Source organism: Ascaphus truei, chromosome 1, assembly GCF_040206685.1.
Source record: "Ascaphus truei isolate aAscTru1 chromosome 1, aAscTru1.hap1, whole genome shotgun sequence".
In the NCBI taxonomy this organism is placed as follows: Eukaryota; Metazoa; Chordata; class Amphibia; order Anura; family Ascaphidae; genus Ascaphus; species Ascaphus truei.
The window spans coordinates 536,562,572-536,577,600 of NC_134483.1; the positions used below are offsets into that span (position 1 = coordinate 536,562,572).

Sequence of the window (15,029 nt, forward strand, 5' to 3'; positions counted from 1 at the left end):
AGACCCCTCTTGTGCCAGATTGTTCAGTGCCTTGGGGGTCTCTTTGGCACTGATAGGTGTCCCAATCTCTAACTCTAAGACCTGACATTATAGACCTATCAATGAGTCACAGATCAATATGAAGGATAGACAGTGCTGTGGATAAGAATAGTAAAAGATGAGTCGGTGCATGTAATGTTCTGACTTATCATTGTTTGAAGGTAACATTTCAAAATCAAATCCATAATTGTGGGTTGGACCATGAAATGTTTCTGGTTTTATGAAAGGAAGTTATGGGCCTCAGTTCAGTTTTGCATGAATGGTTCAATGGTTTTCACTGCAACACCTGAAGGTGTTTTTGGGAATGGTCATTTCATCAGTTACATAGCAGATGAGGTTGAAAAAAAACATACGTCCATCAAGTTCAACCTGTGCTAAATTTAGATGATAGATACTTTATCCTATATCCGTACTTTCAGTATATTGATCCAGAGGAAGGCAAACAAAGAACCCTATTGAAATATCATCTAATGATTTCTCATAAGGGGGGAAATAAATTCCTTCCTAACTCCAAATATTGGCAATCACATTACTCCCTGGATCAACATCCTTCACATGTTTACTTATTTGATATATCCCTGTATGCCTTTCCTTTCTAAAAACAAACTTTTTGTGAAGATACAGTAAATATCAGTCTCTATGGGTAATGAATTCCACACTGTAACTGCCCTTACTGTAAAGAACCTTTTCCTTTGTTGCTGGTGACATCTCTTTTCCACCAACCTTAAGGGATGTCCCCGAGTCCTTTGTACTGCCCGTGGATGAATAGTTCTTTTGAAAGCTCCTTGTACTGTCCCCGAATATATTTGTATATAGTTATCATATCCCCTCTTAGCGCCTCTTTTCTAATGTAAATAAATCTAATTTAGCTAGCCTCTCCTCATAAATCAGATGATCCATCCCCTTTATTAATTGGATGTCTATTCTCTGCACTCTCTCTAGTTCCATAATGTCTTTTCTTAGGATTGGTGCCCAAAATTGTTCTCCATATTCAAGGTGTGGTCTTACTAATGCGTTTATCAAGGTGTATATTTATGTTTACTTCCCTTCCATCCATTGCCCGTTTAATACAAGATAAGATCTTGTTTGCCTTTGCAGCTACTGCATGACTTTGGTGCACTATTGCTAAGCCTGCTGTCTACAAGCACTCCTAAATCCTTCTCCATCAAGGAATCCCCCAATTTATCCCCATTTAATGTGTAAGTTGCCAGTTTATTCTTGCATCCCAAATGCATAACCTTACATTTATCTGTATTAAACCTCATCTGCCATTTACCTGCCCAAGTTTACAGTCTCTCCATGTCCTTCTGGAGAGAAATTACATCCTGCCCTGATTCTACTACCTTACACAATTTAGTGTCATCAGCAAAGATGGAGACTTTGCTCTCAATGCCAACCTCAAGGTCATATAGTTGTAACAGTGTTTCCACCACCCTATGGGAGATTCCCCTGTTAACAGGTGTATGGTGCATGCTTACCTGTAGGTTCACAAGGGGTTGAGGTGTCCGTCGATGGTTGGGGGGACTGCAGGAAAGGCTTCTGGGGTACATACCCGACATTTACTCCATTGTACTTAGCGCCTCCATCTGCTGTAGGCTCCATATATACTGTATGAAGGTAATCTCCCACAATAGAACAGACTTCTCTCCCCCAGGAAAGATGATACACCAGACAGGTGGTGTGTGTGTATCTATATACCTATCAGGAACGGTTTTATTCTTCTTCTGCTCCCAGCATTGTCACTTGGCAACTCTGCCCAATGCAGTCACATCTCTGGTCTCAAACTTCAGATGGTCCCTGGACCTTCACTACGGGTCAAGAGCCCCCGCAGCAGTCGTAGCTCTTGCCTGATCCTCTAGCAGGACCAGGGGTATAGGTAATCACTCACTCCCCTGAAGGGAAGGTACCCAAGGCCTGCCAGTGCACAGCAGCTTGGGTGTGATACCTTGTCTCTCTCAATGGTAGAGACCAACTAACAATTTATAGATGCAACCCCCTTGAGTACTGTAGGGGGATGGTACCAGGTCCGGGCCCAAAATTGGGCAACCTCAGACCTAATCCCACCTCCTCCCGTCACTCAAGGGTACTGCTTTGAGTGGGGAAAACCCATGATTGATCCCAACACTGCCTGCTGTTACCAAGACAGATATGTCAGTACCGGGTAGAATAGTAGCCACACCCAGCCATGGCTACATAATACAAAACAAAGTTAAAAGGCAGGGATCCCAGTACCGATCCTTGAGGTACTTCACTCGCAGCTTTAGCCCAACCAGAAAAAGTTCCATTTATGACAACTCTCTGTCTATCATTCAACCAGTTTTCAATCCAGGTGCAAATATTTTTACAGAGTCCAATTTGCTTTATTTTAAAAACACTAACCTCTTGTGTGGAACCTTGCCTGGTGCCTCATTTACTTTAATTTTATCAAGCTGCCTATGAACTTCTTCCTCAGTTAACCAATTGTTCGTTAATATAGAGCATGTGGCTTCCTCCTGCAGCACTTCTAGTGCAATTGATTCTTCCCTGGTAAATACATACAGTATATGCAAAAAAATGTGTTTAATACCTCTGCTTTTTCATTATCTCCAATAATCTGCCTTCCCATCTCGCACTGAAAGGGTCCCATATTTTCTTTTCTATTTTTTTTGTTTTGTTTACGTACTTGTTAAATAACTTTTTAGGTTTGATCTTACTTTCTATTGCAATCCTTTTTTCATTATCCATTTTTGCTAATTTGATTGCCCTTTTGCAATTTTTGTTACATTCCTTATAATTCTGATACGATGTCTCTTTCCCTTCTGACTTAAAGAATCTAAACGCCTTCCTCTTCTTGTCCATTTCCTCCCCTACCTGTTTATTTAGCCACATTGGTTTTGACTTAGAAAATAAATATTTATTACCCAAGGGTATACACTTGTGTGCTTTTCTAACAATATTTTAAAGACTGCCTTTTTATCTTACACATTTTCCCTGCAAAAACATCATCCCAGTGTATTCCTTGTTGATTAGTCCTCAGTTTATTAAAATCTGCCTTTCTAAAGTTTAAGGTCTTTGTTGAACCCAAATAATATGGTTTATGATAATTTATCTCAAATGAGACCATGTTATTATCGCTGTTACCCAATATTTGTTATTGCATATACATTGTTTGATATTACTAAATTCAGTATTGCCCCTCTCCTGGTTGGTTCCTCAATAATTTGGGTCATGTAATGGTCTTTAAGCCCCCAAAAACCTGTTTCCTTTCATTGTAACGCTAATCTCATTGCCCCAGTCTGGATAATTACAATCCCCCATTATGCAAACATGACCCAGTTTTGATGCCTTCTCCATTTGCAAAAGTATTTGAGCTTCCTCAATCTCACAGATATTTGGTGGTTTATAGCATATCCCAACAAACATTTTCTTTATAATTTTACCTCCTCTGATATTTTCTATCCACAAAGTCTCTACATTTTCATCATTCCCTTCATAAACCTCATCCCTTATAATAGGTTTTAGATCCGGTTTAACATATAAACATACTCCACCTCCCCTTCTATTTGCTTGATCCTTCCGAAAAAGGGAATAACCTTCTAAATTAACTGCCCAGTCATGAGTTTCATCCCACCATGTTTCAGTAATGCCTATGATATCATACTGCTCCCTTGCAGCTGTTATTTCAAGCTCCCCCCATTTTATCTGTCAGGCTTCTTGCATTAGCATGCATGCATTTCAGTTGTTTTTTCAGTCTATACTATTATCTTATCTGTTCCAGCCTTTGTACTCCAATTAGATTTAGTCTTTAGAAGTTTTCTAGTATTATCTGTATTTAATATGGGTGTCTCCCAGCTTTCCAAACTCCCACTTGTCCCCATTCCACATCCATGACCCCTTGCTATTTCCCCATTTCAATCTATTCAATTAATTATCTGTTTCTTGTCCCTTCTCCCTCCTTCCTAGTTTAAAATCTCCAAGTGGGGGAGTGTGTGACAATCAAGGGGGTTTCTCAACCTGTCCTTGTTAGAAGGCCAATAAAGTTTTAGGTGGGAGGGGGTTTGCTTGTGGAAACTCCTGTTCAGCACATTGTGACATTGTTTAAAAGGGAGCAGCCAGAGGAAATCAACCCCTTACAAATCTCAGCTCACCATGTTTCCAAACTAACTATAAAACCTTATTATACATTCATATCATTTTTCTGATTCTTTTGCAAAATACATTGCCAATCACCTAAATTTAAGGTTGCCTTAATTGTCACTGGCATTGGTTAAATTTCATTATTGGACAGATTGCATCTCTGTTTACAATTATGGAATATTTCTGTTTTTAAATGTAATGCAAGCGCTTAATTCAGCCATAGTGTAAAATCACATCATTTTTTATTCCCTGGAAAATGATTCTCATCGCACCCTGGTTGGGTTGGAATGAAGTTGGCACCTGGCCTTTTCCCCTTTGTGCTAAAGAACATCAGTATTCTTTAATAAGAGGGTTATGATAATCATTGAACCCTTAAGTCATCATTTACTGCTACTTAAGAGGAATGTCTTTCCTTTTTGTATTAAATGCCAAAATATGTACTTTAAGTGAAGTCCAGAGACACAAATGAGAATCGCAGAATCTTGTTGAAATTTTGGTTGATCTCAACACAAATTTAAATCAAGAGGGCTGTCTGAAAGGATGAAGATGGATATTTGTAAGAGACCATTGAGTTCACTCAAGATTTGTGAGCCTTGAAACCCACGGTTCTTTCAAAGGTTTCCTAGAGAGAGCAGAGTAAAACACAGTGGATCTGCACTGAAAGCTACTGACCAATAATGCAGATAATGTACATCATTTATAGGTTTCACGAGAAGCTGTACACAGGCTTCAAACCGCAAAGACCATTTATTTAATGAGAAAACGAATGACATTATATAGGAATACAGAAATTTGAAAACTGAAAGACTGCAGCAAGGACCCCAACAATAACATTTGGCACAAGTTTATTCAGCAATCTGTTTGATTAGGAAAGCTTGTGTATATTAAAGTTGGAATATAATTTAGCAAACATAATTAATTTTAAACAACATGCCAGAATAATGACTTAAACATGATGTAATCACCTGTAACCCCTCTCTTATCTAGCCTCCAGACTGATACCTGTTGCTGAGGTAGGAGCCCGAGTCCTCTTTGTCTTGGGTGATATGCCACACGTGGCTTTAGGTTAGACAACGGGAAACAACTACAATGATGTTTGTAATCTAACTTGTTTTATATAGCAAGAATCAATACTTTAGGAACCTTGTGCCCCGTAAGAAAGGATCACTACATGCATACTATAACACATCGACTTAACATTCCCGTTAAGCGTGGCGCGGGTGTATGTCTGTGTCCTTGAGGATGCGGCTGCCCAATCCTGAGTATCTGGGCCTATGTGATGGTGCCGGAAAACCGTTGGAGCTCGTTAATGCAACTTCGCATAGCAGGTCTGTACTTCGCAAAAAACTTCAGTACCACTGTTGGCTGTGACTGTTGAGGATCCCCTCCGACGGTTCTTGCTCCTCCGTCTGGGTTCCCAGCTGATGATCTGCTCTGCCTCCGTGAACGCTCTGCTGTCCTCCATCCAGTCAATGCCCGCTCTCAGCAGGATCTAGACTGGCCCTGAGTCACCCTCGATCAAACCTGAAGTCGTTCAGGCTCGTGCAAATTTAGCCCACACGTGCCCTGCCAATCCCTCTTAAAGGCTCCTCTCACCTTTGTCCTGCCTCTTCCACAGTCTTGGTTATTGGCTGATCCTATGTCCATCATGAGTCACATGTCCATGGCAAAGTGGAAAGGAACCTGATGGGGGGCACTGTGAGTGTTGCATGCACCACACAGGAGGTTTCACACCCAAAAGTGTATGCATCGTCTAAAAATTATATTTTTCTATTAGGTGGGAATACTGATTCCCTATCTTGCAGTAAATTAAGGTTTGTGTGTAAAGATTATACAAATCCTGCAAAACATCTGATTACCAGTTAACATTCCATTAAAAATATATATATATTTTTAAAGGTGCATTTGCATAGTTTCAACCTTATAAAATGTTTTTAATTACTCTAGCATAACAGACCTCAGTCATTCTGGTCACATCACATAAAAAGAAACGTTTATTTTGATACTCACATATAGAAATAGTACAAAATCGCGGTGACGTTCCAAACTATGCTATTCTTAAAGATAGTTGCATAGTTTTATGTTTCTGAGTGGGATCCTTGGATTTGATCTTAATATCGTCATAAAACTTCTCTCCATTTTCTGATGTTATCCCGTCTCTCTGCTCATGGTGGAATCCTTATGTGCCTCTCCCGTGCTTTCCTGCTACATATTTATACAGATAATATCCCCTGGTCAGCTCTTGCCAACACTAATTCCACTGCCAAATAAAATCCTTCAGCTTCAAACTGATGTAATCTGATAAGGAACTGTCCGCGCCTCCATACAGAGAATAACCTAATATGGCACGTCTTCTAGAAAGATCTCAGAACTCCTCCTGCCATCGCCTCTTCCGGTTGCATCAGCTCTGACCAGTTGTCCATAATCACTCAATTGTCACCTAAACAGGGCTTTACTACAGAGAACTCAGGACAGCTGCACCCAATATAACTACATATATAATCCCAATATAACTGAATTTTATCAGAAAATACTCATTAAGGATATGCAATATAATATGTATGTAAAAAAAGAACCTTCCGAAAATATACAGTATACGTTGACATTTTGTCTTCATAACGAATTCATACATATTACAATATAATTATATCACTAAACTGGATTTCTTACAACCCCTATTAACATATCACTGTTCTTACTTCAACTTCACCCGAGTTGGTTTAAAAGCAGTGTAGCCATGTACCCTCCGGTTTCCCCCCGTGCTCCTGGTTTCCCCCCCCTCCTTACCATCAGAGATGTGCGGCAGAGTGACTGAGTCGCGGGCGGTTCCCTCCGCAGGGCACCGCCATGTTGGTGTATGCACGCGCAGCGAGGTTGCGCATAGCAGGGCAACTCAGCGGCAGCCATTAGAGGGAGAGCATGAGGCTCCATGAGGCTCCCTATGTTAAAGGCTGCAGATAGAACTACAATCCCCATGATGCTCAGGGGCAGTGACACCACCTGACACCAGGGAGCCAGTAGGGCTGCAGGATTCTGCTGAATAGCAGGAAAGACTATTGCATGCTAGAACAGGAAGCAGTCAGTGAAGACCAGGAGCCTGAAGCTGCAGGTTAAATCCAAAGAGCAGTGCTCCAAGGATTAGGCCAGAATGTTAAACCCCAGGGCCCAGTTAATTCCCTGAGTCACAGTAGAGAAGTAACTGTATTGTGTAGGGAACTGCCTTAAGACAGGGACTCCTTCACTGTACTCCTAGTGAGAAAGAGATTGCAGGACAGAGCCTGGCTGTCAGCACAGTCTGTAGCAGGAAGAGACTGATTGCATAACAGAGACTGTTTGCAAAGGGATAATTCGGCTGGGAATCCCTCCCCTGTGGAGTCAGCGTGTGCATCCATTTCTGCAGAGAGCAGTGCAGTACTGCGTGGGATCACGTTGCGGTATTGCAGACTCCTCAAGGATTCTCCTGGTTAGGACCATAACCAGGAAGGTATTATATTAAAGTGCACCAACGGGCCCCAACACAGGGAAGCGCTGTCCCTCACACACACACTCCAATCTATCGCTGGTGGACATTAAGAGGTTAAGTGCCCTGGCACATTGGTACACCAAGGACTAGGGTGATATAAAGACTGACACTAAAGTGATGCAACCATTTACATGTGTGGAGTGATGTGATGATATTCATGCAGGGGAATGTCATGCTGTTTATGTAGGAAACGTTATGCAGAGGTTATTATTATTATGCTAAGTAAATACTGTTTTATCCAACTGCGTGTGGTTACTGCATATGTTGGTTCTGATAAGGGAGCACTCCCACCAAGTTGGGATCCCTCATCAGTGGAGGCGCTGCACCCAGTGTAAGTATACCCCAGGCTCCCAGTGGCGGAGGCTCAGGCCTCTTGTTAGCCTCACAGGTGACAGCAGCATCAGTAGATACCGTACCCCAGGGGTACAAGGGCTACAGCAGTATAATGTGTCTGAGCTAGAGGGTGTACCACCACATACATAGATGAGACTGTACTATGAAGAAGACCAAGGCTATTCAATCTCCGGGTTCTGTTCATACAAAAAAGTTTGACACACTGTCCCATTTTGTGCTTCAAGCTGTGTCATTCTATATCCAGCTTGTTATCCAAACTCCATCCTGAAGCATCCTCTGTCTCACAATGAGTCGCCATTTGACCTTTGTTTGAACTATGCCCCATCAAGAGGCAACTCAAGTGGGCACGTTTAAAAACAAAAGAAAACATAGGGTTGAAGCTGGGGTTGTCCATGGCTGAACCCTATTAATTTCAGCTGCGGGAACCCCCTACTTCCAGAGATACTTACGTCCGTTGGTGGGCGGGTGGGGCGGTATCCGCTCTAGCACGCTAGTAAGGATCACATAAGGGCCGCTTTTCAAAGCTCCCGCACCCTGTGGACCAATAGGAAGCCATGATGTCATCCGTTGCAGCTTCCTGTGGGCCCACATGACACAGGAGCTTAAAGCAGAGTGATCCGACACCTCTATCGGAGGTCGGAGGTACGCATCTCTGGAAGCAGAGTGATACCGGCACCTCTATCGGAGGTACGCATCTCTGGAAGCAGAGTGATACCGGCACCTCTATCGGAGGTACGCATCTCTGGAAGCAGAGTGATACCGGCACCTCTATCGGAGGTACGCATCTCTGGAAGCAGAGTGATACCGGCACCTCTATCGGAGGTACGCATCTCTGGAAGCAGAGTGATACCGGCACCTCTATCGGAGGTACGCATCTCTGGAAGCAGAGTACCCCTGGGGCTGAAATTAACAGGATTCAGCTCTGGAGAGGGGGGGGGGGGGGGGAGAATCCTGATGGGGCTTCAGCTCCAGAGACCCCCTGCTTTAATCATGTGTGAAAAATGATATGTAGATCTAATTTCCTTTTTTCTATCTGTTAGCACTGGTTTGTTTTTATTTGGCTCGTCATTCTGTTCCCCCCCACTGTACCACGCTGCGGAAGATAATGGTGCTTTTTACGTGGTTATGTTTGGCAAACTGGCAGGCCTTTGACACTGAAAAAGGTGAGACTCGCAAAGGATTCAAATAGATAAACCCAACACCAGGCATGCATCATGAAACGTCTGACGCTCCCTATGCCACAAGCTGACTCACATGGGGAAAAATTGGAGCAAGATACATTGATGTCGAGTTTGACGGAGACCATCTCCTCTTTTCATGCTGCTTGTCCCGGGACACGGGTGCCAGTGCTGTTTATTTAACTGTATTTGACAGAATAAAGGCGGTTTGGAACTATACGTTGATTCTTCTTGCAAAATACCTCTCCTTGGGAACCTGGGGTTATTTTGGCTACCTCGCATAGGCGCCAAACTAGGTGTTCTCCAACAGTCACACAATCAAATGGGATGCTCTGTACATCAGTTTTGCTCCACAAGAGCCTTGATACTGTATATTGTAGAGACCTCCCTTGAGTCTTAAATCTCTAGCCCTTCTAAAGGTCTTCCATACAAATAGCATAGCAGTGCACTCTTCCGTCATGTAATGTATTCCTTGCCTAATTGTATTTGTGTTCAATACCACAGTGACAAGAACAGAATTAAGTGTAATCCAGATGTGAAGGGTTGAATCATTTCCCTCATCAATTCGTGCTGTCTGATATCATAATAACCGTTCTTACAGAACACCTTAGCATGAGAGATATTTTAAGTGAGAACAAAATAAACCATTTCCATGGAGCAAAACTCGAGTCGGAGAAATATTCATATTGTATAAATAAAATAAGTTTAAACACTATTTCTAAATGACAAGTCTATTGAGAGGATATCAACCAGTCGTTAATACTAATCAGTATCCAATATGATAGGCCCTTAACCTGCATTAAATACATATAATTATTTAGACAAGTCGACTCAGAAACCAGCAGAAAACTCCATAATATACATAGATATATTCATGGCCATTTGTCCATGCAAAGAATCCATCGCATCTCTTATTCTGTAACTTCCCACTAAGTGTAAAGCAGTGTAAGGAACGGTCTCATGTCTTATATTTATAACTTCGCACTATTCTTGCATGATTATAATGAGGGTGGTTAAACTTGATCACGGTGGAAGAGATTAAAACAATTTATCCAGTACAAAGATAATTGGAATAATCATTCTGGAAACAGAAGAGCTTATCAAACTTGTTAAATCATGCGTTTCCAACACCATGATAGATAGATATCTATATATATATATATATATATAGATATATATAGATATCTATCTCTATATATAGATATATATATCTATATATATATATATCTATATATATATATATCTATCATGGGACACAAGCACACTTACAGACTTATGCTATAAAATAGCATTTGTGAAACAAAAATCACCGCCAACAGGTTCTACTCCGGACGACGGTATCCTCCGATAGCCAACTCACAGCTGTGAGGGGAGGGATCCGATCTATAAGGTGGTTAAACCGGAGAACGCGGGGCGCAGCCGGAATGGATCCACAGGCTGCCTGCTACACTTCCAGGAATGTTGCCGAGCGCACTGGGTCCGTTCAGGGCACAGACGGAGCCCTGGGGAATGACGTAATTTCCAAGTGGAGGAGTCCTGACGCGTTTCATCACGAAAAGTGCCTTTCTCATATAGATATATCGATCTATCTGTACGTGTGTGCGCGCGCACACCGAGATAGCAATACAGGAAAGTATGGAGGTGGGTAATTTCACATTAAGCTTAAACCTTATGCTGTATTTTTCTGTGTTTTTATGGCACAATGTATACACAATGACTGAAGATTTGTCTCCATAAAATAATAATAATTATGGGGTTTGCTTCCAAAATGGTTCAAATGTGGAGTCAAAAAATATTTGAAATGGGCTTTGCGGTCCCCGTGTTTTTAAACCCGCCATACATTCAAAATCCTATGTGTTTTAATTTATCAAGCGTTCTTGCGTTGCACTAGAAACCATTTACGAAAGCACAGCACTTCCTCTTTGGGAAATAGGCAGCCATACTGGGAAGTCGGATCTTTGCCAATCGATCACAGGAGAAATTTTTTCCTTAAAGCTAAGCAACGGCTGTATCTATTAAAGCAAAAAAAATAGAAGTGACTCTAAGCACAAGTCCTGATCCCTGCGTCAGCGCACATTGCCTCTGATTACAACCTGACAGTCGCATTTTTGTTATTTAAGGTCTAGTGACGTCAGTGGCAGCCGCATGGAGGCAGTTGAGATCTGTTCCGGTATACAAACCAGTCTTGTGCAGGAGCATTTCTACCCCTAGCTATTATCAATACCATTAACACCGGCCCCAAAGTGGAACCATCGGGACTTTTGGATTGTGGACACCAGGATACAGCAGTACTTGGCCATCGTGAGGAACGCTGAGAGTACCTCATACCTGGGAGTGGACCGTCCTGTTGCCTGCCAGATGAGGGGACCAGCAGAGTGCCGGTGTGGTAACATGTGCCTATTCATGTATTGCTTTTATTGATCAAACTTGATGTATGTGCGGTACTCGCGACTTTTTCATATTTTCATAATATAATTAAACTTCCTACACTACGGGAGTTGTGCGCTGTTTGTTCTTTTTCTGTGAATGTGAAGTAGCTGGTTATGGGCCAGCAGAAGTGTCATTTGGTTATCTTGCGTTACTACATTGCATAATGTGTCTGAGTTGGAAAAGCAGATAAATTGTATTGAATCCAGATTCTCAATAGCCGTTATTCCCCAGTCTAGACTAAACAAACAAGAAATTCCCCCAGCTGGTGTAATTGGCAAACTTATCAAAATATATTTGTGATCTCGTATTGTCCACAGTTTCATGTCATTTGCAACTAATGCAGCAAAGTCTTCATTTATAGATTGAATCCAAATGTATCTGGCAGGCAGGGGTCCTATGTGGTGGTTCTGAGGGGTTCTTGGTACTGTACCTCTACATCTATTTACAAATCAAAATCTGTCCTTTTTAATGAAGAAAAGAATAAAACCGTATCCTAACGAGCGGATAAACCTTGTAGCTAGAATAAGTGTCAATAGGGGACAGGGAAAACCTGTACATGGTATAGGTCCAGGATGAAGGAATTCACAATAGGGGTTACGCAGTCTTCCTCAGAGGTGTTTCCAAACCCCCTGTTGTCCAAATAGGTACTGTAGGACAAGGGAATAGAAGCGTGCGCACACAAACCCCTAATAGTGTAAAACCTTTTTCGTTCAAAGTGTAGTGTGAAGGCAACAAATGTGCAATTACCAGATAAAACCGTTAAAACCGCATGTAATGGGGAAAAGGGACTGGGTCACCCCAGCGGGAGGAACCGGCGCCGCCAATACAGCACACACCCGGGCAGGCGGCCGCTGTGTCATTCACTGCACTAAAGCCGTTTCTAGTCCCGTGGCCGCCGCTCCGACAGCAGGCGGTCACAGGACTGGGAGCACCGCACGGCTGAAGTCCGGCAAATTGTACAGCGGCGACCTTCCCGGTGATGAGTTGTAGTTACCAGCGCTTTGGCCGTGGCCATGGATCCCATTCCTCATACGGGGAATGGTGAATGTTTACGTGAATTTCATGTCTCTCACTTGAATCTCTGCATCAAAGCTAGATCATAAATGATGTCAGCAAAGTAGCAACCTGGCAGCGCTTTGTTCTGCCCTTTTTAAACATTCATAAGTTCAGTATTCAAAGTGCTTAGTCCAGGTTTTACATGTAATCAGTTTGCAGCTAATGAAGCAATGTCTTCATAATTCCATTTGGGCTACATCAGTGCCAAAGATTTCTCGGAGAAACTGATCCTGAGAGAGGAAATAATACGCCTGCGCTTTCATACTTGCTTATCCAGCGATGTGATTATAGCACCTCTGACAGTTGACATACTGTGTGCTAATCTGTTTCTTCCTTTGACATTGCTTTGCCTGCCCAGTGATCAAGATACAAAATCTCAACAAATTCCTAGTCTCCAGAGATCAGCTGCAATTACAGCCATAGGGGCTTATTCACTAAACTTCGATACGTGGCTTATAGCACTATAAATGCCCTCATAGTGCAATAGCGCCTATTTAGCTACTCGCAAAGCTCAGATAACAGGGCAATATCACACTAAAACGTTTTAGAGAACTATAACACTCTGGCTAAAACAAGCCGTGCGGTAAGCAAAAAAATGCCAGGAACTGTTATTCACTAATCTCCGGTATACATATAGTACTATAAATACAATCTTTCCTCGCCAGCTAAAGGCTGTCGCTGAAGGAATTGCAAGATGCATAAAAGGAGTTTCTTTTAGTTTTACTGCATAGGATTGATACTGTAGGCCGGCGGGGACACCGGAGATATGGGGGTCCCCGCATCTCCGGGGGTCCCCCGCGTCTTCAGGGGTCAACGGTATCAGTCCTGTGCAGTAAAAAAAAATTGCAGTCAGTTTCATTACCTTAGCGGTTAACCACTAAGATAATGAGAGGGTTAAATAGCAGGCGCTGGTTTGATGTTGGTTACAACCGCTAAGGCAATGTAGGGGTTAACTCCTCATGCTATTCTCCCGCAAGGCCTAAACACCCACCCTTGGGCAACAGCAAGCTTCATCCATCCCCTGTACCACCAACACCACACCGGAATGGGTAAAAGTGCTATGAACCAAAGAAGACTAATAGTGCTTTTCCCCATACAAAAAAAAAACATTACAGTGCAATAAAATAAATACAACCCCTCAACCACAACCCCCCCCCAACCTGCACCCCCCCACAACACACAGTACAGTAATGGGGGAAATGACTATTATCTTGATATGGCTAATAGCATGTTTGCCCATAAAACATTACCCAGCCAGCATAAAGTAAATAAAAGATGCAGTTACCCGTGTCAGGGCCTTGAAGGCCACCCACTTCCTCATCATGGTCCTCCCCGTCCTCCGTGGGCAGCAACATTACAATACAAATATTATGGGCATGGTTTACCACTGTGCCAATCAATTGGTTTATTGTCAAATGCTTGTTTTATTTCAATGTAATGTGTTTTATTTTGTGGCTTTTTAAAAAAAAAATTTTTTTTAGCTTGCCCATTCATTATCAGTGTGGCAATCCATGCCCATATTAGGGGCATGGTTTACCACTGTACTAATCAATGGGTAGCAAGGGTGGGGGTAGTTACCCTAGAAAGGGTGGTTAGGCCACCCGGGTGGGTAGCTGGGGAGGGAGGTTAACCCCTTAATTACTATAGTAGTTACTAACCGCTAAAGTGATTTAGGGGTTAATGGCCATTTAGTTTTTATTTTATGTTGCTGCCTACGAAGGACGGGGAGGAAGACTAGGACGGCCTTCATCCTTCATCCTGGCAGGGGTAAGTAGAACTTTTAATTTACTTGATGCTGGCTGATTTTATTTTTAATGGGCAAATGCACTATTATCCATATCTGGATCATAGTAATTTTGCCCATTACTGTATGGGGGGGGGGGGAGTTATTGGTAGGGGTTAGGTATTTTAATGTTTATTGTGAGTACAGGGGTGTGAATTGGGGTACTTCGCCAAGGGTAAGTGGTTAGGCCTCTCAGGTGGGTAGTGGGCAGGGTTAACCCCTTTATTACCATAGCGGTTAACACCTGCAACCTCCCTGGTAGGCATAACCACCCACCCTCGGCCAAGTACACCCATTCATCCACCCCCTGTACACCCAATAAACCAGCTACTTTGCCTTAACCCCTTTATTGCCTTAGCATGTAGCCGCTAAGGACATGAAGGTGCTTTATGTGATTTTTAATAGAGTATGGAAGCAGGGGGTCTCCTGAGCTAAACCGCATTCATTTCAGCCTTGGGGACCCCCTGTTCCTGAGTTACAGGCCCCGGTATCTCCCTGCAGTATTTAAATACCCCGGTCACGTGGGCCGTGACCTGCAGGATTTAAACAT

At 42.6% G+C, this 15,029-nt stretch overlaps 1 protein-coding gene across 5 annotated transcripts in view; it reads left to right on the top strand.

Annotated features, from left to right (window-relative positions):
• The window catches only part of ADISSP (adipose secreted signaling protein), a 183,612-nt gene that overhangs the window by 130,640 nt on the left and 37,943 nt on the right, over window positions 1-15,029 (top strand). Inside the window, exon 6 of one of the 5 annotated variants that reach the window (XM_075572825.1) lies at window positions 1,138-1,163. The exons of the other annotated variants lie outside the window; for them this stretch is intronic. Within the exon in view, the coding sequence (XP_075428940.1) occupies window positions 1,138-1,148 (11 nt within the window). The 3' untranslated portion in view covers window positions 1,149-1,163. Of the gene's footprint in view, window positions 1-1,137; window positions 1,164-15,029 lie in introns of those variants that run through there. 5 annotated transcript variants of the gene reach the window in all.